Below are 19,112 nucleotides of genomic sequence, written 5' to 3'. Positions count from 1 at the left end.
AGACTTGGTCAAGGTCTCTCAGCAGCCAAGCTAGGACTGGACCCCGTGACTCCTGACTCCCACGGGTCTCACTGCACAGCCACAGAGTTGCTATGTGATTCCCACCCCTGCATTCCCCCCTGTATGTTTTGTTGTGGGGGCAGTCCTGGGTTTACAGTGGCACCAGGGTGCCGGGCCCACACTCAGAAGGGGCTCTGGCACCCGGACTGTGGCCCCGCCCCCCACCCCACTCCACCCATGCTGCGCCATAAGGCCCCGCCCACACTCGGCCTCTTCCCCCTGAGGCCCCGCCCACCACTCGCTCCGCTCCACTCCCTCCCCCAGGGCTTTGGGGGGAAGAGGCCGAGCAGGGGGCAGGGTCTTGGGGGGGACCCTTGCGGGGAAGAGGCCGAGTGGGGGGCAGGGTTTCAGGGCGGGGCATGGGCGGAGCGGGGGGCAGGGCCATCATCTGGGTGCCTGGGCCCATAAAAGATTAATCTGGCCCTGCGTGGAGCACTGGGGTTAAGGATCCTGCTTTGAAATGTTTGCAGTGTGTAGCTGCTAACAGGGCGGGTGAGAGAAACCTCAGACATGGGCCGTGCCCCAAATACTGTATGAAATTAGTCATCAGCAAGTGCTTTGTTGTGTCCAGATCCCCAGCCCAGGATAATGCTGAAAGGGGGACGGCTGGAGGGAAGGGGCTGTGCACACCCCAGAGAGGTGCCAAGTGGCGTCTCAGATGGAGTGTGAACTGCTCCATTCACCTCAGTGGGTGTTCCCATCCCTCACACACACACACACACTGCTGGGGAGCCTGTGATATGCATCGAGCATGCCTGTTCTCAGCTCCTCACGCCAGCCTCAGGCCTGGTCGACATTACAGCGTGAGGGGGGCATAGGGCGGCTGATGTCAACCTAACTCCGTAAGTGTCTACACTGAAATGTAGCTCCCACCCCCGTGAGTCGCCCACTGCAGCTACTTGCGTTGCCTGTTGGCTGTCAGCAGCGTGGTCTTGGTGCCGGGTCCCTATATGCCTGTTCTCAGCTCCCACCCAGAGGAGCAGGGCTGCCCCAGAGGCTGGTTCCTATGGGAGTATCAAGGAGAGGGGCTCAGACTTCCATGGTAGACCAGAGCTTCCTCGGATGGCAGCTCATGGGGGCGGGGAGAGAAAGCGCTTCAGACACCCTAGAATGGCTCAGACACCCCCAGACCCCAAACAGGAGGGGAGAATATGGGGCAGGCGCCCCCCCTCTGTAATCCCTCCACTCACTCTGCCACCCAGCCCTATGTCACTTCTCCAGTCCTCACCCCCTTCCCCAACCCCTTGTGGTCCCCTTCCCATAATCCCCCCACTCCTTGCCACAGCCCCTCCTCCCCATGCCTTCACCCCTATGTCCCCCTCCCCTCCCAGCAAACATTCACATAGTTCATCTTTTTCTTTAAAAAAAATAATAAAAAAATTTGAGCCCCTGCTGAACTCAAGAGTGCCGGTACCCAAACTGACAACAGCCCGTGGACAGGGGCTACCCGCCTGCAGTTCAGCTTCTTGCCAAGGGTCCGGTGTGACGCTATAGGGCCGGGCACAGGGCAGGAGATCAGTGACCTTAGCAGGTCCCCCGGGGGCCAATCAGGGCCTGGGACTAATTTCTCTCTGACGAGCCTCTTCTCAAGTCTTTCTGCCCGTGGAATCCGATTGGTTCACAGCTGTTAGGCACACGCCCATCGAAAGTGCCAGGCTCTGTTTCAGATCCCATTTGGATTCCCCGTAGGGGCAGAGGGATCTCATGCAGTAGTAGGGTGACCGGACAGTAAATGTGACAAATTGGGACAGGGGGTGGGAGGTAATAGGCCCCTATATCATAGAATGATAGAATATCAGGGTTGGAAGGGACCTCAGGAGGTCATCTAGTCCAACCCCCTGCTCAAAGCAGGACCAATCCCCAAGTAAATCATCCCAGCCAGGACTTTGTCAAGCCTGACCTTAAAAACTTCTAAGGAAGGAGATTCCACCACCTCCCTTGGTAACGCATTCCAGCGTTTCACCACCTTCCTAGTGAAAAAGTTTTTCCTAATATCCAATCTAAACCTCCCCCACTGCAACTTGAGACCATTACTCCTCGTTCTGTCATCTGTTACCACTGAGAACAGTCTAGATCCATCCTCTTTGGAACCCCCTTTCAGGTAGATGAAAGCAGCTATCAAATCCCCCCTCATTCTTCTCTTCTACAGACTAAACAATCCCAGTTCCTCAGCCTCTCCTCATAAGTCATGTGTTCCAGCCCCCTAATCATTTTTGTTGCCCTCCGCTGGACTCTTTCTAATTTTTCCACATCCTTCTTGTAGTGTGGGGCCCAAAACTGGACACAGTACTCCAGATGAGGCCTCACCAATGTCGAATAGAGGGGAACGATCACGTCCCTCGATCTGCTGGCAATGCCCCTACTTATACAGCCCAAAATGCCATTGGCCTTCTTGGCAACAAGGGCACACTGTTGACTCCTATGCAGCTTCTCGTCCACTGTAACCCCTAGGTCCTTTTCCGCAGAACTGCTGCCGAGCCATTCGGTCCCTAGTCTGTAGCTGTGCATTGGATTCTTCCGTCCTAAGTGCAGGACTCTGCACTTGTCCTTGTTGAACCTCATCAGATTTATTTTGGCCCAATCCTCCAATTTGACTAGGTCCCTCTGTATCCTCCAGCATATCTACCACTCCTCCCAGTTTAGTGTCATCGACAAACTTGCTGAGGGTGCAATCCACACCCTCCTCCAGATCATTTATGAAGATATTGAATAAAACCGGCCCCAGGACCGACCCTTGGGGCACTCTACTTGATACCGACTTGATATAAGAAAAAGCCCTGAATATCAGGACTGTCCCTATAAAATCGGGACATCTGGTCCCCCTATCCGCACCACTGATCAGTTTCACCCCTACAGTTCCAGGGGAAAGGAGATCCGACAGGAATGCCAAATTCTAGAGAAATGACCCCACTGGGGGTGTGTAGGGGCCAGGAGAGGGCTCGAGTTGGTAACCAAGCGGCTGTGCTGTGATCCCTGGTGTCCACACCCTACCAACCACTTCCTCAAGTCAAAAACCATGGGAAATTCCTCCCCAACTACTTGGTTAAGGCAGAGTTCTGGTTGCCCCTGTGCCCTTCCCAGAAGTGGAGAGCAGCTAAATGTATCCCTCTGCAAATGGGACATGCAGCAGTAAGGGATACGCCACCCCCCGGAATGTAACCTTAACTCTGCCCCCAAGGAGCGATGCCCCAACTCGCCCCGGGCAGATGTGGTGCCGCTCTCCTCCCGGCTGGGACAGAGCACTGTGGGGACACAGAGCGTGTCCTCGCTGAGCCACCTTCAGGGCAGGCTTAGGGAACAGCCCCAACCTCTGGAGCCTCTGGAAGCTCCCCTTCACTCCCCCCGGCCTTGCAGTGCATGGTCACCTATCTTCTCATCCCCACAGCAAGAAGAGGCAACTGCGTTCCCCGCCCACCACAAACCACATAGATCAGCCCAGGAACAAGGCCCTGATCACCCTGGGGACAGATGCCCCTCTCCTCCTATGACCGTGCAGCCCACCTGCCCAGCCAATCCAGCTGGCCATAGCACAGAGCATGTACAGACAATGGCACATTCACAGAGTCAGTCCCAATGGGCAGCCCTAGTGGCCTAATGGATAAGGCCTTGGCTTCCTAAGCCAGAGATTTTGGGTTCAAGTCCCATCTGGGGTGAAAAACTACCCTACTCACAGGATGGGGGCATGGGACATGGCGCCCCAGGCTGGCTCTTGGGGACAGGGAATGGGACCCTCTAGGCTCCAAGGTGGGGGGACTAGCTGGCTCAGGGGGGCAGAGACATTCTGACTGGGCACCTGTTCAGTGGTTCCCTGTGTGAGGTGAGTTTATTGGGTCTCAGCACAAATTTCCCCTGTCCTGCAAGTTTCACTAACCAGTCCCCCTTGCTCCCTGAGAGCTGGACGGAGTACAGAGACCGACCTCCCATCAAGTGGGGGCTCTCCCCGAGCCCCCCAACCTAGGCACTGGGAGGTCTCCTGTCAGCTAGTTGCACACTGACTGCAACATGACGCAAGCAGGGTGGAGAGGTGTTAAATGACACCGGGGGGACTAGGCTGGGAGTGGGGCTGGCCTCAGCCCACAAGTCACAAACCACACGGTGCAGATGACATAACCAAGGCAGGGTTCCCGTGCGAGCGTGAAAGGCAGAGCGAAAGGATATGGCAATAGGTCAGGGTTCTTGGCAGCTAGGCGTCACCTCTTCGGAGGATGAAGGGATCAAAGGGGTTAAGGGCAGGGTTAGGGTTTGAGGGGTTGAGTAGCGGTGTCCCCACTCTGGATGGGGAGGTGGCTGTGCAGGAGGATGCTCTGATCCAGTTTCCTTCAATACCCCACTCTGCTGTAGGGCCAGCCCCCACCCTGGGGTACAACATTGACACCGTCCACCCAGAGGTGCTCGCCCCCAAGGCCAGTAGGACTTTCGGGTACCAGGTGCTGCAGTTCAAAGATGCAAGGTAAGAGACCCACCCTGCACTGCAAGAAAGACCCAGAGTTAAAGGGGGCTGGGAATCAGGACTCCTGGGTTCTATCCCCAGCTCTGGGAGGGCAGTGGGGCCAGAGCAGGGGGCGGGGAGTCAGGACTCCAGACTGTGGGGATTGCCAGGCCCCTGCCCACTCTTTCCTGGTGGGATTCCCCCCCAGCTTGTGTATGATCCCTACTGGGTCATGCACAAACCATGATGCTGACTCCCTCTTCCCCTTTCACTACCCGAATGCATGCTGCATCCACCAGGGCTAATTGGGAAGTGAGAGTATGTCAGCGGGCCACAGCAGGCAGCACTGGGGTGGGGTGACCCAATGAAGGACTAACTGGAACACAGAAATCAGGAAGGAGGTGGGGTCTCATCATGTGTTAGAGCAGGGAGGGGGCTGGGAGTCAGGACGCCTGGGTTCTATCCCCACCCTCTGTGGGGTCCCTGGCAAGCAGGTATTTCCCACCCCCGGCGTCTGATCTGCCTTGTTTTACAGCATCATCGTGGGAGCGCCAGGTGACCAGAACTCCACAGGGCAGTTGTACCAGTGTGCTGTGAAGAAAGGCTCCTGCCAGGTCATCCCATTGCCGGGTGGGTCTGGGGAGAAATCAGGGCGGCAGGGGGCACGGGGCACTGGACAGGGCGAAGCACTGACCCCATTTCCCTCTCCTTGCAGAGAGTGCTCAAATGGCGCATCTCGGCATGGCACTGGCGAGCAGTGGTTCAGACGCCCAGCTGATTGTGAGTGTGCGGGGGTAGGGGGGGGCATTGGCTGCGGGACAGGTCCTGATGGGACGTCTCCAGCTCTGCTGGGGAATAGACAGTTGGGGAAGCTCCTGCCTCAGGTGGGGAGAGGCTAGATGGGGCGTCTCCCTCTCTGCCGTCCCCTCTTGGATTCTCCTGCTGTTGGTCTCATGCCTGGAGACCCAGGCCCCAGCCCCATCTCCCTTCCCGGTCGGGTTTGGCTCAGTCATAGACACTCTGATTTCCAGTCCTATGTGCTTCCCCCGCCAATCCCATACATGGCTGGTAACTGCCCTGCTCGGTGCCCCCCGTAGGCCTGCGGCTCTGGGTTGAACCGAACGTGTGATGGAAACCAGTACCTGAGTGGGGTCTGCTACCTCTTCAAGGAACACCTGGAGCAGCCCAAGGAGATGACGCCAGGATTTGAAAGTAAGGAACTGACAAACTCAAAGCACTGAGACCCTGTTTCAGGAGTCCTGGCTCCCCGCTCTAACCCACCAGACCCCACTCCCCTCCGAGAGCCGGGGATAGCACCCAGATGTCCTGACTCTGAGCCCCGCTGCTGTAACCACTAGACCTCACTCCCCTCCCCGAGCTGGGAATAGAACCCAGGAGTCCTGGCTCCCGCCCCCTACCCCACACTCCAACCCTCTCTGGTGGTTCCCCACAGAATGCCTGAAGGGGAATGTGGATCTGGTGTTTCTCTTCGATGGATCAGGCAGCATGAACACTGCCCAGTTCAATGCCATCAAGGACTTCATGGTCGACGTGATGGAGAAGCTGGGAAACTCCACAATACATGTATGTGTTTGACTCCTGCCCCTCCTGGTGACACTGGCCGGGCCCCATCTCCCCAGATGGGTGCTACAGGACTCTGCTTTCCATCTCCCAGCCATGCCCCATCTCCCAGCTTGGCACTAGGGGGTGCTGTGTTACGGGGGGGGTGCTGGCCGTGGCCCATCTCCCAGCTTGGCACTAGGGGGCGCTGTGTTATGGGGGGGTCCTGGCCGTGGCCCATCTCCCAGCTTGGCACTAGGGGGCGCTGTGTTACGGGGGGTCCTGGCCGTGCCCCATCTCCCAGCTTGGCACTAGGGGCGCTGTGTTGCAGGGGGGTCCTGGCCATGCCCCATCTCCCAGCTTGGCACTAGGGGCGCTGTGTTGCAGGGGGGTCCTGGCCATGCCCCATCTCCCAGCTTGGCACTAGGGGCGCTGTGTTGCAGGGGGGTCCTGGCCATGCCCCATCTCCCAGCTTGGCACTTGGGGTGGTCCTGGCCAGTCCCTATCTCTCAGCCTGGCTCTAAGGAGTGCTGTACAGCAGGGATCCCAGCCCTGCCCTGTCTACTGGCATGGGGGGTGAGGGGGTGCTGTTCTGACAACCCCTCTTCCCCGCCAGTTTGCCGCAGTGCAGTTTTCCCTGGAGGTGAAGACAGAATTTGACTTTAACGATTACAAACGAAACCGAAATCCCCGGGAACTCCTGAAAAATGTGATGCACATGAAAAGCCTGACAAACACCTTCGAAGCCATCAACTATGTTGCGTGAGTAACCAGGGGTGGTAGGGAGAGATGGACCCATGACAACCAGCCCCCCACGCCCCACCCCAGAGGTGGCTGCATCTCAGTGCTGGGGGAGGGATCCTTGTAGAAACAGCTCCTGTGCCCAGCTCTGGAAGTGGCTACTTCTGAGTTCATCTGCACCCTTTCGCTGTGTCCTGCAGAGACAAGGTTTTCACCCCAGAGCATGGCGCCCGGGAAGATGTGACGCGCGTGATGATCATTATCACGGACGGAGATCCCAGTGACAGAGGGAATGTGACCGCTGCCAAAAATAAGAAAATTGTTCGCTACATCATTGGGGTAAGGAACCCAGGAGTCCTGGCTCCCAGCCCCCCACTGCTCTAACCCACTCCCCTCCCAGAGCTCAGGAGAGAACCCAGGCGTTCTGGCCCATTGGGACTGACACGGGCGCCAACGTCCCCTCTTGCTCTCTCCAGATTGGCAATAACTTTCACCGGAACGAGTCCCAGGCCTTCTTGACACAGTTCGCCTCAGAGCCCACAAGCCAGTTTGTCAAGGTGCTGGACAACTTCGAAAAGCTCAAAGGCCTCTTCAGTGAGCTGCAGGCCAAGATCTACGCCATCGAAGGTACCGGCGCCCCCTGGTGTGTGGCCTGGATTGTGGCGGACACAGCTTGGCAGCCCCCCCTGGTGCATGCACTGGACATCTGCAGCTCCCCCAGCGCCCCCGGTGCATGCACTGGACATTGCACAGTCCCCAGTGCCCCCTGGAGCATGCACTGGACATTGCGCAGCCCCCAGTGCCCCCTGGAGCATGCACTGGACATTGCACAGCCCCCTAGCCCCCCCTGGTGCATGCACTGGACATTGCACAGCCCCCAATGCCCCCTGGAGCATGCACTGGACATTGCACAGCCCCCAATGCCCCCTGGAGCATGCACTGGACATTGCACAGCCCCCTAGCCCCCCCTGGTGCATGCACTGGACATGCACAGCCCCCCAACACCCCCTGGTGCATGCACTGGACATTGCACAGCCCCCAATGCCCCCCCTGGAGCATGCACTGGACATTGCACAGCCCCCAGTGCCCCCTGGTGCATGCACTGGCTATGAACAGCCCCCCCCAACACCCCCTGGTGCATGCACTGGACATGCAGTCCCTAGTGCCCCCTGGTGCATGGACTGGACATTGTGCAGCCCCCAGTGCCCCCTGGAGCATGCACTGGACATGCACAGCCCCCCAACACCCCCTGGTGCATGCACTGGCCATGAACAGCCCCCCCCCAACACCCCCTGGTGCATGCACTGGCCATGAACAGCCCCCCTGGTGCATGCACTGGACACGCACAGTCCCTAGTGCCCCCTGGTGCATACACTGGGCATGCACAGCTCCCTCAGTGGATGTACTGGACATGGACAGCAGCCCAGAGCACACGCTGGACACAGAACTAGCAATTCCCCTATGGCTGAAAAGCTGAGGCACATAATCCGAACCCAGGAGGCCTGACTCCCCCCACCCCCCCCACTTCTTTAATCCACTAGAGCCCCCACTCCCTTCCCAGAGCCCGGGATAGGACCCAGGAGTCCAGACTCTCAGCCCCCCCTGCTCTAACCATCCATTCTGTCAGCTGTCACCGAGATGCAGCTGTCTCTGGGGTGAGGCGTGGGGGCTCTTCATACAGGGGTCACTGCTCTGAGCTCCCACCCCTGTCTGTCTTGCAGGTACCAGCAGCCGCAGCTCCTTCCACCTGGAGCTCTCATCCAGTGGATTCAGTGTGGACCTGGACAAAGTGAGCCACAAGGAGGGGGCCTGGGCTATAGTGATTTGGGGTGGGGGAGGGGTCTGAGCTATTGAGGTTCAGGAGGGTGGGAGAGGGCTGTGGGGTTCAGAGGTGGGGGGATGGCTTTTGGGAGCTTGGGGGGGTTGGGGAGGGGCCTGGGCTATGGGAGTTCAGGAATGAGCTGGGGCTACAGGGATTGGGGAGGCTGGGCCATGGGGGTTCAGAAGAGTCATAGAGGGGCCAGGACTATAGGGGTTCAGGAGGGGAGGGACCTGGACTATGGGGGGGAATGGGCTATGGGAGTTTGAGGGGGGGGTGTCAGGGAGGGACCCAGGCATGGGAGTTGAGGGGCTCCCCATTCCCTCTGCCCTCCCCTTTGCCCCATGGCGTGTCTCTCTCCCCCTGCAGGAACGGGTGGTGCTGGGGGCCGTGGGGGCAGATGATTGGGCGGGGGGCCTGATTGAGCTGCGGAGCAACCCGCCGCTGGAGACCTTCATCGGCAGCCCCTCAGCCAGTGAGCAGATAAAGGACGCCTACCTGGGTATGTTACCCCTAGGCCTCCCAGCCTGCCCCAGCATCCCCCATCTGTGGGGTGGGGCGCGGGAGCCATGTATACAGGGATCCCTCACCCGGTTCTCACAGGGGGGAATCCCTGGGTTGTGCGTACAGCCCTGGGGCGAGGGCCTCCGCAGCTGTGTGGCTCTCCGGCTGCTGAAGCTTTGGAGGGCTGATGGGGGCGCACCCTGCCGCCCCCTGCACCCCCATGGGCAGGGCTAGAGAGGCCTGCCCATCCCCCTCTCATCCGGAGAGGTTTCCTGCCCCCCAGGCTACGCAGTGAAATCCATGCAGCACCAGAACAGAACTCTCTGCGCTGCGGGAGCCCCCCGCTATCAGCACGTTGGGGAGGTCATCGTGTTTGAAATCGACCCCCGCACCTCCAACTGGACAGACACTCAGCACATCATGGGCAAACAAGTGAGAACGGGACGGCCGGGCTGCAGGGAGGGGGCGGGGGCTCAGCAGGGGGCGCCGGGCTGCAGGGAGGGGGCGGGGGCTCAGCAGGGGGCGCCGGGCTGCAGGGAGGGGGCGGGGGCTCAGCAGGGGGCGCCGGGCTGCAGGGAGGAGGCAGGAGGCTCAGCAGGGGGCGCTGGGCTGCAGGGAGCAGGCGGGGGGCTCAGCAGGGGGCGCTGGGCTGCAGGGAGGAGGCAGGAGGCTCAGCAGGGGGCGCTGGGCTGCAGGGGACGGGCGGGGGCTCAGCAGGGGGCGCCAGCCTGCAGGGGGCGGGCGGGGGCTCAGCAGGGGGCGCCAGGCTGCAGGGAGGGGGCGGGGGCTCGGCAGGGGGCACTGGGCTGCTGAGAGCGGGTCGGGGGCTCAGCAGAGGGCACTGGGCTGCAGGGAGCGGGCAGGGGCTCAGCAGGGGGCGCCGGGCTGCAGGGAGGAGGCAGGAGGCTCAGCAGGGGGCGCCGTGCTGCTGAGAGCAGGAGGGGGCTCAGCAGGGGGCGCTGGGCTGCAGGGAGCGGGCGGGGACTCTGCAGGGGGCGCTGGGCTGCTGGGTGCAGTGAGAGGCTCACTAGGGGGCGCTGTGGTTGCTCCCTACCTCTCTGACCCCCACCCGCCGTTTGGTTTGCAGATTGGCTCCTATTTCGGGTCAGTTCTGTGCTCGGTGGACGTGGACGGGGATGGGGACACGGACGTGCTCCTTGTGGGGGCCCCCCTGTACTATGAGGAGAGGAGTGGGGGGAGGGTCCACATCTATCGCTTGGACCAGGTGAGTAAGGGGGACCCTGGGGCTAGGAGCGTGGAGGATGGGGGGGGTCTCCCCAGCAGGAGGGTCACCCTAAGGGGTTCCCAGGGCAGTGCTGGGGGGACACTGACTCTGTATCTAACCTTTCCGTGCTCACTCCCCAGGCCGGGCTCACCAGCACTGCCGTGCTCCAGGGAGCCACGGGGAACCCCCTGGGCCGCTTCGGCGCAGCCATCACAGCACTGGCTGACCTGAACGGGGACGGCTGGGCTGACGTAGCCGTGGGGGCACCGCTGGAGAGCGAGGAGCGGGGCGCTGTCTATATATACAACGGCCACCACAGGGAGATCAACACACACTACAGCCAGGTCAGGAGCGGCAGTAGGGGGCGCTGTGCCCCATGTCCCAGCCTGGTACTAGGGGGCGCTGTGCTGTGCGGGGTCCTGGCTATGTCCCGTCTCCCAGCCTGGTACTAGGGGTCGCTGTGCCGCAGGGGGTCCTGGCCATGCCCTGTCTCCCAGCCTGGCACTAAGGGGCGCTGTGTCATGGGGGTCCCAGCCATATCCCATCTCCCAGCCGGGCACTAGGGGGTGCTGTGCTGTGGGATTTCCCAGCCGTGCCATGTCTTCCAGTTGGGCACTAGGGGGCGCTGTGCCATGGGGGAGGTCCCAGTCATGTCCTATCTCCCAGCCTGGCACTAGGGGGTGCTGTGCCATGAGGGAGGTCCCAGTCATGGCCTGTCTCGCAGCCTGGCACTAGGGGGTGCTGTGCCATGGGGGAGGTCCCAGTCATGTCCTATCTCCTAGCCTGGCACTAGGGGGTGCTGTGCCATGAGGGAGGTCCCAGTCATGGCCTGTCTCGCAGCCTGGCACTAGGGGGTGCTGTGCCATGGGGGAGGTCCCAGTCATGTCCTATCTCCCAGCCTGGCACTAGGGGGCGCTGTGCCATGGGGGAGGTCCCAGTCATGTCCTATCTCCCAGCCTGGCACTAGGGGGCGCTGTGCCATGGGGGAGGTCCCAGTCATGTCCTATCTCCCAGCCTGGCACTAGGGGGCGCTGTGCCATGGGGGAGGTCCCAGTCATATCCTATCTCCCAGCCTGGCACTAGGGGCCGCTGTGCCATGGGGGAGGTCCCAGTCATGTCCTATCTCCCAGCCTGGCACTAGGGGGCGCTGTGCCATGGGGGAGGTCCCAGTCATGTCCTATCTCCCAGCCTGGCACTAGGGGGCGCTGTGCCATGAAGGAGGTCCCAGTCATGGCCTGTCTCGCAGCCTGGCACTAGGGGGCGCTGTGCCATGAGGGAGGTCCCAGTCATGGCCTGTCTCACAGCCTGGCACTAGGGGGTGCTGTGCTATGGGGAGTCCTGGCCATGTACCATCTCCTGGCACTATGGGGGCCCTGTGCTGCAAGAATCCAGCATTCACATTCTCATACTGTCGTGATTTCCCCCCGGCTCCGTGTTCCACAGAGAATTGAGGGCGCAACACTCTCTCCTGGTGTGAAATACTTTGGCCAATCCATTCATGGACAGATGGACCTCAGTGGGGACGGGCTATCAGACCTCACCGTTGGGGCTCTAGGAGAGGTGATCATGCTGAGGTAAAGCTGTTTCCCGGACTCCTGGGTTCTCTTCCTAGAGAGTGGGACACGGGGCCTTTCCCCTCTAGGGGTTGCTGGGTCCCGTCTGGCCTGAGGGAAGGGGGACTGGCTGGATCAAGGGGTGGGGAATGGGCCTCCAGACCTTTCTCCTCTAGGGGGTGCTGGCTGACACTGTCCATTGTTCCCCCAGCTCCCGGCCCATCCTGACGGTGGTCCCCACAATGTCGTTCTCGCCAAAGGAAATCCCGGTAAAGCAGGTGGAGTGTTCAGGGAGCGTTTCCTCCCGGCAGGGTGTCCAGAGTAACCTCGTCGTCTGCTTCAGTGCCAGCCAAGCCACCAAGCGCTACCAAGGTCAGAGACAGGGACTGAACCACGTCCTCTAACCCATTAGGTCCCACTCCTCTCCCAGAGCTGGAGTCCTGGCTCCCAGCTCTTCCTGCTCAAACCCACTCACCCGTACTCCAACCTTTATGCATTTCCCCGCTTCTCTCCCGCCAGAGCCTCTCTCTGCCAACCTCACCTACTGGCTGGAGATTGACGCCAATCGCATGAGGAGCCGAGGGGTGTTTGGGAATGGGCAGAGGAACACGTCTGGGACCATGGAGATCTCGGAGCGGGAGCACTGTGAAAAAGAGATGATCCAGATATCAGTAAGGTCCCACTCCGTGGCACGCAGCGGGAACTGGCTAACCCATTGGGATAATAGCGCAGCTGCCTTGGGAGCGGGTCACGGTGGCTGTTTATACGAGGGATCCCTTGCCCAGTGCCGCAATGTGGGTGGAGTGCGGGGACTGATTAGACAGGGATCCCTTGCCCACCTCTGGGGTGGGGTGCAGGGACTGGTTAGACAGGGATCCCTTGCCCACCTCTGGGGTGGGGTGCAGGGACTGGTTAGACAGGGATCCCTTGCCCACCTCTGGGGTGGGGTGCAGGGACTGGTTAGACAGGGATCCCTTGCCTGGCGCTGAGCTGCAGCAGCCTCTGGGGTGGAGCGTTTACACAGCGATCACTCTCTGTTCAGAACTGCATTGAGGATTACGTCACGGCAATCAAGATCTCGCTGCACTTTGCCCTCCAAGAGGACGGTGGCCTGAGCAGGACCCCGAGCCCGGTGCTGAACCCCTTGTACAACTCGTCAGCGACAGAGGTGAGGGGAGCCCAGCCTGGCGTTGCTCAGCTCTGTGGGGCTGGCTGGGCTCTGGGGCTGATCTGGGAGGCGGCCAGCCCAGTCCAGCTGATCTGGTATTAACTTTCAGGCTCTGTTCTGTGTTGCAGATCCCCTTCGAGAAGAACTGTGGGGATGACGGGGTGTGCAACGCCGATCTGCAAATCCGCTTCCACCAGAATATGTACAGCAGGGGGAACCGTTCTGCAGGGAGCGGGGCGGGGGCTGAGCAGGGGGCGCTGGGCTGCAGGGAGAAGGGGGCTCGGCAGGGGGCGCTGGGCTGCAGGGGGAGGGCGGGGGCTTGGCGGGGGTGCTGGGCTGCAGGGAGAAAGGGGCTCGGCGGGGGGTGCTGAGCTGCAGGGAGCGGGTAGGGGCTCAGCAGGGGGTGCTGGGCTGCAGGGAGAGGGTGGCTCGGGAGGGGGCGCTGGGCTGCAGGGGGAGGGCGGGGCCTCGGCAGGGGGCGTTGGGCTGCAGGGAGAAGGGGGCTCGGCGGGGGGCGTTGGGCTGCAGGGAGAAGGGGGCTCGGCGGGGGGCGCTGGGCTGCAGGGGGAGGGCGGGGGCTCGGCGGGGGGCGCTGGGCTGCAGGGGGAGGGCGGGGGCTCGGCGGGGGGCGCTGGGCTGCAGGGGCAGGGCGGGGGCTCGGCAGGGGGCGCTGGGCTGCAGGGAGAAGGGGGCTCGGCGGGGGGCGCTGGGCTGCAGGGAGAGGGGGGCTCGGCAGGGGGCGCTGGGCTGCAGGGGGAGGGCGGGGCCTCGGCGGGGGGCGCTGGGCTGCAGGGGGAGGGCGGGGCCTCGGCGGGGGGCGCTGGGCTGCAGGGAGAAGGGGGCTCGGCGGGGGGCGCTGGGCTGCAGGGAGAGGGGGGCTCGGCGGGGGGCGCTGGGCTGCAGGGAGAGGGGGGCTCGGCAGGGGGCGCTGGGCTGCAGGAGGAGGGCGGGGCCTCGGCGGGGGGCGCTGGGCTGCAGGGGGAGGGCGGGCCTCGGCAGGGGGCGCTGGGCTGCAGGGAGAAGGGGGCTCGGCGGGGGGCGCTGGGCTGCAGGGAGAAGGGGGCTCGGCGGGGGGCGCTGGGCTGCAGGGAGAGGGGGGCTCGGCGGGGGGCGCTGGGCTGCAGGGAGAAGGGGGCTCGGCAGGGGGCGCTGGGCTGCAGGGAGAAGGGGGCTCGGCAGGGGGCGCTGGGCTGCAGGGGGAGGGCGGGGGCTCGGCAGGGGGCGCTGGGCTGCAGGGGGAGGGCGGGGGCTCGGCAGGGGGGCTGGGCTGCAGGGGGAGGGCGGGGGCTCGGCAGGGGGCGCTGGGCTGCAGGGGGAGGGCGGGGGCTCAGCAGGGGGGCTGGGCTGCAGGGAGAGGGGGGCTCGGCAGGGGGCGCTGGGCTGCAGGGGAGGGCGGGGGCTCGGCAGGGGGCGCTGGGCTGCAGGGAGAGGGGGGCTCAGCAGGGGGCGCTGGGCTGCAGGGAGTGGGGCCAGAGGCTCAACGGGGTGCACACTCCCCCTGCAGTCATTGATGACCCCAATGCCCCAGTATTGGCGCTTTCCCCTAATACTTCCCCCTTCACCCCATGGCTCTATTAACCCTTTAATCACCGTGGAGGGACTGAGAGCTCCCCTCACCCTGCTCCCACCGACTACGTCCTCCTCCCCCGCTGCCCCCTGCCCTGCTCCCCGCTCATTCTGCTCACGGATCTGGGGAAGGGGCGGCAAATCCAGTCATGGGACGGAGGGCCGGGGTCTGCTCCCATGGACCGCTCATTCCCCGGGCACCTGGGTCCTTTGCAAGCCCCTGCCCCTCACATTATTTGGTGCCCAGTGCGGGGAATTGCTGCTAACTGGGTCTCTCACCCCTGCCCTCTTCCGGTAGGTCGCAGCGGCTGTTGGTGTCGCCCTCCACCCAGCTGCGGGTGGTGGTGGAGCTCACCAATCGCAGGGAAGACGCTTACCACACAGCTGTCCACCTGCCCCAACTGCCAGGACTGTCCTTCCGCAAGGCCTCGGTGCTGGAGGTAGGAGGGGGCTCAGGCTCTCAGCAGACTCAGGCAGACACCCCGGCGTTGGTGACACTTGGGACAGCTTTAAGCTGGACCAAGCTCAGGGCGGCCTGGTTGCCTCGTGGGGCAGGGGAACAGACCATGGGGCCTTTCCCCGCCAAGGGGCACCGTCGCTGATTGGGCCCCAGGGCAGGGGACCGGCTGGCTCAGGCGGGTGGGGAATGGGCCATGGTGCCTTTCACATCTCGGGGTGCCAGCTCCGACCTGGCCCCAGGGTGTCCGGGGACTGGCTGTCTCTGGGGGGGGTGTTGTTTCCTGACTGGTCTCGCAAGCACTGCTGGCCAGGATTGGGGTCCTTCCTCCTCCCCCCGCCCCGCTTACTTCTCATTGGTGTTTCCCCCCCACAGTCCAGCGTCCAGGCCAGCGTGAGCTGCAATGGCCTGGAGACTCCAGACATTAACTTCAGGAACCTCTCGTGTAACGTCAGCCACCCGATCTACTGGGCGAACAGCCGGGTGAGTCAGCGCCGCCCCCATGGCCCATACGGGTGCTAGGGGGCGCAGTGCTGCAAGGAGTGGGGTGGGGACTCAGTAGGGGGCGCTGTGCTGCAGGGAGCAGGGAAGGGGGTGGCGTTCAGTAGGGGGCGCCGTGCTGCAGGGAGCGGGGGAAGGGGCAGTGCTCAGCAGGGGGCGCTGTGCTGCAGGGATTGGGGGGCGCTCAGTAGGGGGCGCTGTGCTGCAGGGAGCGGGGGAAGGGGCAGTGCTCAGCAGGGGGCGCTGTGCTGCAGGGAAGGGGGTGGCGTTCAGTAGGGGGCGCTGTGCTGCAGGGAGCAGGGAAGGGGGTGGCGTTCAGTAGGGGGTGCCGTGCTGCAGGGAGCGGGGGAAGGGGCAGTGCTCAGTAGGGGGTGCTGTGCTGCAGGGATTGGGGGGCGCTCAGTAGGGGGCACTGTGCTGCAGGGAGCGGGGGAAGGGGCAGTGCTCAGTAGGGGGCGCTGTGCTGCAGGGAGCGGGGGAAGGGGCAGTGCTCAGCAGGGGGCGCCGTGCTGCAGGGATTGGGGGGCGCTCAGTAGGGGGCGCTGTGCTACAGGGAGCAGGTGGCGTTCAGTAGGGGGCGCTGTGCTGCAGGGATTGGGGGGCGCTCAGTAGGGGGCGCTGTGCTACAGGGAGCAGGTGGCGTTCAGTAGGGGGCGCTGTGCTGCAGGGAGCGGGGGAAGGGGCAGTGCTCAGCAGGGGGCGCTGTGCTGCAGGGATTGGGGGGTGCTCAGTAGGGGGCGCTGTGCTGCAGGGATTGGGGGGCGCCAGTAGGGGGCGCTGTGCTGCAGGGAGCGGGGGAAGGGGCAGTGCTCAGCAGGGGGCGCTGTGCTGCAGGGATTGGGGGGCGCTCAGTAGGGGGCGCCATGCTGCAGGGAGCGGGGGAAGGGGCAGTGCGCAGTAGGGGGCGCTGTGCTGCAGGGATTGGGGGGCGCCCAGTAGGGGGCGCTGTGCTGCAGGGAGCGGGGGAAGGGGCAGTGCGCAGTAGGGGGCGCTGTGCTGCAGGGATTGGGGGGCGCCCAGTAGGGGGCGCTGTGCTGCAGGGAGCGGGGGAAGGGGCAGTGCTCAGTAGGGGGCGCTGTGCTGCAGGGATTGGGGGGGCGCCCAGTAGGGGGCGCTGTGCTGCAGGGAGCGGGGGAAGGGGCAGCGCCCAGTAGGGGGCGCTGTGCTGCAGGGATTGGGGGGGGCGCCCAGTAGGGGGCGCTGTGCTGCAGGGATTGGGGGGCGCTCAGTAGGGGGCGCTGTGCTGCAGGGAGCGGGGGAAGGGGCAGTGCTCAGTAGGGGCGCTGTGCTGCAGGGAGCGGGGGAAGGGGCAGTGCTCAGCAGGGGGCGCTGTGCTGCAGGGATTGGGGGGCGCCCAGTAGGGGGCGCTGTGCTGCAGGGATTGGGGGGGCGCTCAGTAGGGGGCGCCATGCTGCAGGGAGCGGGGGAAGGGGCAGTGCTCAGCAGGGGGCGCTGTGCTGCAGGGATTGGGGGGCGCTCAGTAGGGGGCGCTGTGCTGCAGGGAGCGGGGGAAGGGGCAGTGCTCAGTAGGGGGCGCTGTGCTGCAGGGAGCGGGGGGGCGCCCAGTAGGGGGCGCTGTGCTGCAGGGAGCGGGGGAAGGGGCAGTGCTCAGTAGGGGGCGCTGTGCTGCAGGGAAGGGGGTGGCGTTCAGTAGGGGGCGCCGTGCTGCAGGGAGCGGGGGAAGGGGCAGTGCTCAGCAGGGGGTGCTGTGCTGCAGGGATTGGGGGGCGCTCAGTAGGGGGCGCTGTGCTGCAGGGAAGGGGGTGGCGTTCAGTAGGGGGCGCTGTGCTGCAGGGAGCGGGGGAAGGGGCAGTGCTCAGCAGGGGGCGCCGTGCTGCAGGGATTGGGGGGCGTTCAGTAGGGGGCGCTGTGCTACAGGGAGCAGGTGGCGTTCAGTAGGGGGCGCTGTGCTGCAGGGATTGGGGGGCGCCAGTAGGGGGCGCTGTGCTGCAGGGAGCGGGGGAAGGGGCAGTGCTCAGCAGGGGGCGCTGTGCTGCAGGGATTGGGGGGCGCTCAGTAGGGGGCGCCATGCTGCAGGGAGCGGGGGAAGGGGCAGTGCGCAGTAGGGGGCGCTGTGCTGCAGGGAGCGGGGGAAGGGGCAGTGCTCAGTAGGGGGCGCTGTGCTGCAGGGATTGGGGGGCGCCCAGTAGGGGGCGCTGTGCTGCAGGGAGCGGGGGAAGGGGCAGCGCCCAGTAGGGGGCGCTGTGCTGCAGGGATTGGGGGGCGCTCAGTAGGGGGCGCTGTGCTGCAGGGAGCGGGGGAAGGGGCAGTGCTCAGTAGGGGGCGCTGTGCTGCAGGGAGCGGGGGAAGGGGCAGTGCTCAGCAGGGGGCGCTGTGCTGCAGGGATTGGGGGGCGCTCAGTAGGGGGCGCTGTGCTGCAGGGAGCGGGGGAAGGGGCAGTGCTCAGTAGGGGGCGCTGTGCTGCAGGGAGCGGGGGGCGCCCAGTAGGGGGCGCTGTGCTGCAGGGAGCGGGGGAAGGGGCAGTGCTCAGTAGGGGGCGCTGTGCTGCAGGGAGCGGGGGGGCGCTCAGTAGGGGGCGCTGTGCTGCAGGGAGCGGGGGAAGGGGCAGTGCTCAGTAGGGGGCGCTGTGCTGCAGGGAGCGGGGGGCGCCCAGTAGGGGGCGCTGTGCTGCAGGGAGCGGGGGAAGGGGCAGTGCTCAGTAGGGGGCGCTGTGCTGCAGGGATTGGGGGGCGCCCAGTAGGGGGCGCTGTGCTGCAGGGATTGGGGGGCGCTCAGTAGGGGGCGCTGTGCTGCAGGGAGCGGGGGAAGGGGCAGTGCTCAGCAGGGGGCGCTGTGCTGCAGGGAGCGGGGGGCGCCCAGTAGGGGGCGCTGTGCTGCAGGGAGCGGGGGGCGCCCAGTAGGGGGCGCTGTGCTGCAGGGAGCGGGGGAAGGGGCAGTGCTCAGTAGGGGGCGCTGTGCTGCAGGGAGCGGGGGGCGCCCAGTAGGGGGCGCTGTGCTGCAGGGAGCGGGGGAAGGGGCAGTGCTCAGTAGGGGGCGCTGTGCTGCAGGGAGCGGGGGGCGCCCAGTGGGGGCGCTCTCCCCTTGCGGTCAGCGCTGACTATTCTCCCTCGCCCTGCGCAGGTTCTGCTCCAGCTGCTGTTTGACGTTCTCACCAACAGCTCCTGGGGCGACTCGCTGGAGCTGGACGTCACGGCCAGCAGGTGGGCGCGGTGCTCTGGACTAGCCTCTTAAAAACCGGGACCGAGCTGCCTTTGGGGCCATCCCTGTGATCCTGGCTGCATGGGCCACAGCCCCACAACACAGGCCACGGGCGCCCCCCACAGCTGCACGGGCCACAGCCCCCCCTAGCTTGGACGTTGAGAGGTCGGGGGTTGTGTCCTGTGTCACGGGGAGCATAGCTGTTCCCCAGCTGTACCACCCGAAGCAAGCTGGGTTGTGTCCTTGCACCCTACCCCAGAGGCAGCCGCATCTCAGCGCCGGGCGAGGGATCTCTGTATAAACACCCCCCCACGCCTCGCCCCAGAGGGGGCCTCATCTCAGCGCGGGGCGAGGGATCTCTGTATAAACA

At 64.1% G+C, this 19,112-nt stretch overlaps 2 protein-coding genes across 2 annotated transcripts in view; both read left to right on the top strand.

The window, feature by feature from the left end:
- Positions 1 to 19,112, top strand: part of LOC144267068 (uncharacterized) — a 620,395-nt gene that overhangs the window by 451,907 nt on the left and 149,376 nt on the right. The window lies entirely within an intron of this gene.
- ITGAL (integrin subunit alpha L) overlaps positions 1 to 19,112 on the top strand; it is a 34,576-nt gene that overhangs the window by 7,111 nt on the left and 8,353 nt on the right. Inside the window, exons 2-22 of the mRNA XM_077820619.1 lie at positions 4,402 to 4,510; positions 5,025 to 5,119; positions 5,205 to 5,269; positions 5,587 to 5,701; positions 5,943 to 6,073; positions 6,666 to 6,811; positions 6,991 to 7,129; positions 7,267 to 7,417; positions 8,512 to 8,579; positions 8,979 to 9,111; positions 9,397 to 9,545; positions 10,201 to 10,338; positions 10,479 to 10,682; positions 11,782 to 11,912; positions 12,103 to 12,263; positions 12,411 to 12,562; positions 12,934 to 13,059; positions 13,188 to 13,261; positions 14,924 to 15,065; positions 15,458 to 15,565; positions 18,665 to 18,744. Coding sequence (XP_077676745.1) covers positions 4,402 to 4,510; positions 5,025 to 5,119; positions 5,205 to 5,269; positions 5,587 to 5,701; positions 5,943 to 6,073; positions 6,666 to 6,811; positions 6,991 to 7,129; positions 7,267 to 7,417; positions 8,512 to 8,579; positions 8,979 to 9,111; positions 9,397 to 9,545; positions 10,201 to 10,338; positions 10,479 to 10,682; positions 11,782 to 11,912; positions 12,103 to 12,263; positions 12,411 to 12,562; positions 12,934 to 13,059; positions 13,188 to 13,261; positions 14,924 to 15,065; positions 15,458 to 15,565; positions 18,665 to 18,744 — 2,617 coding nt within the window. The remainder of the gene's footprint in view (positions 1 to 4,401; positions 4,511 to 5,024; positions 5,120 to 5,204; positions 5,270 to 5,586; positions 5,702 to 5,942; positions 6,074 to 6,665; positions 6,812 to 6,990; positions 7,130 to 7,266; positions 7,418 to 8,511; positions 8,580 to 8,978; positions 9,112 to 9,396; positions 9,546 to 10,200; positions 10,339 to 10,478; positions 10,683 to 11,781; positions 11,913 to 12,102; positions 12,264 to 12,410; positions 12,563 to 12,933; positions 13,060 to 13,187; positions 13,262 to 14,923; positions 15,066 to 15,457; positions 15,566 to 18,664; positions 18,745 to 19,112) is intronic.

Source organism: Eretmochelys imbricata, chromosome 6 (assembly GCF_965152235.1).
Source record: "Eretmochelys imbricata isolate rEreImb1 chromosome 6, rEreImb1.hap1, whole genome shotgun sequence".
NCBI classification, from domain to species: Eukaryota; Metazoa; Chordata; order Testudines; family Cheloniidae; genus Eretmochelys; species Eretmochelys imbricata.
Note: the sequence above shows the minus strand (reverse complement) of the source record. Positions and strands in the feature narration are given on the sequence as shown.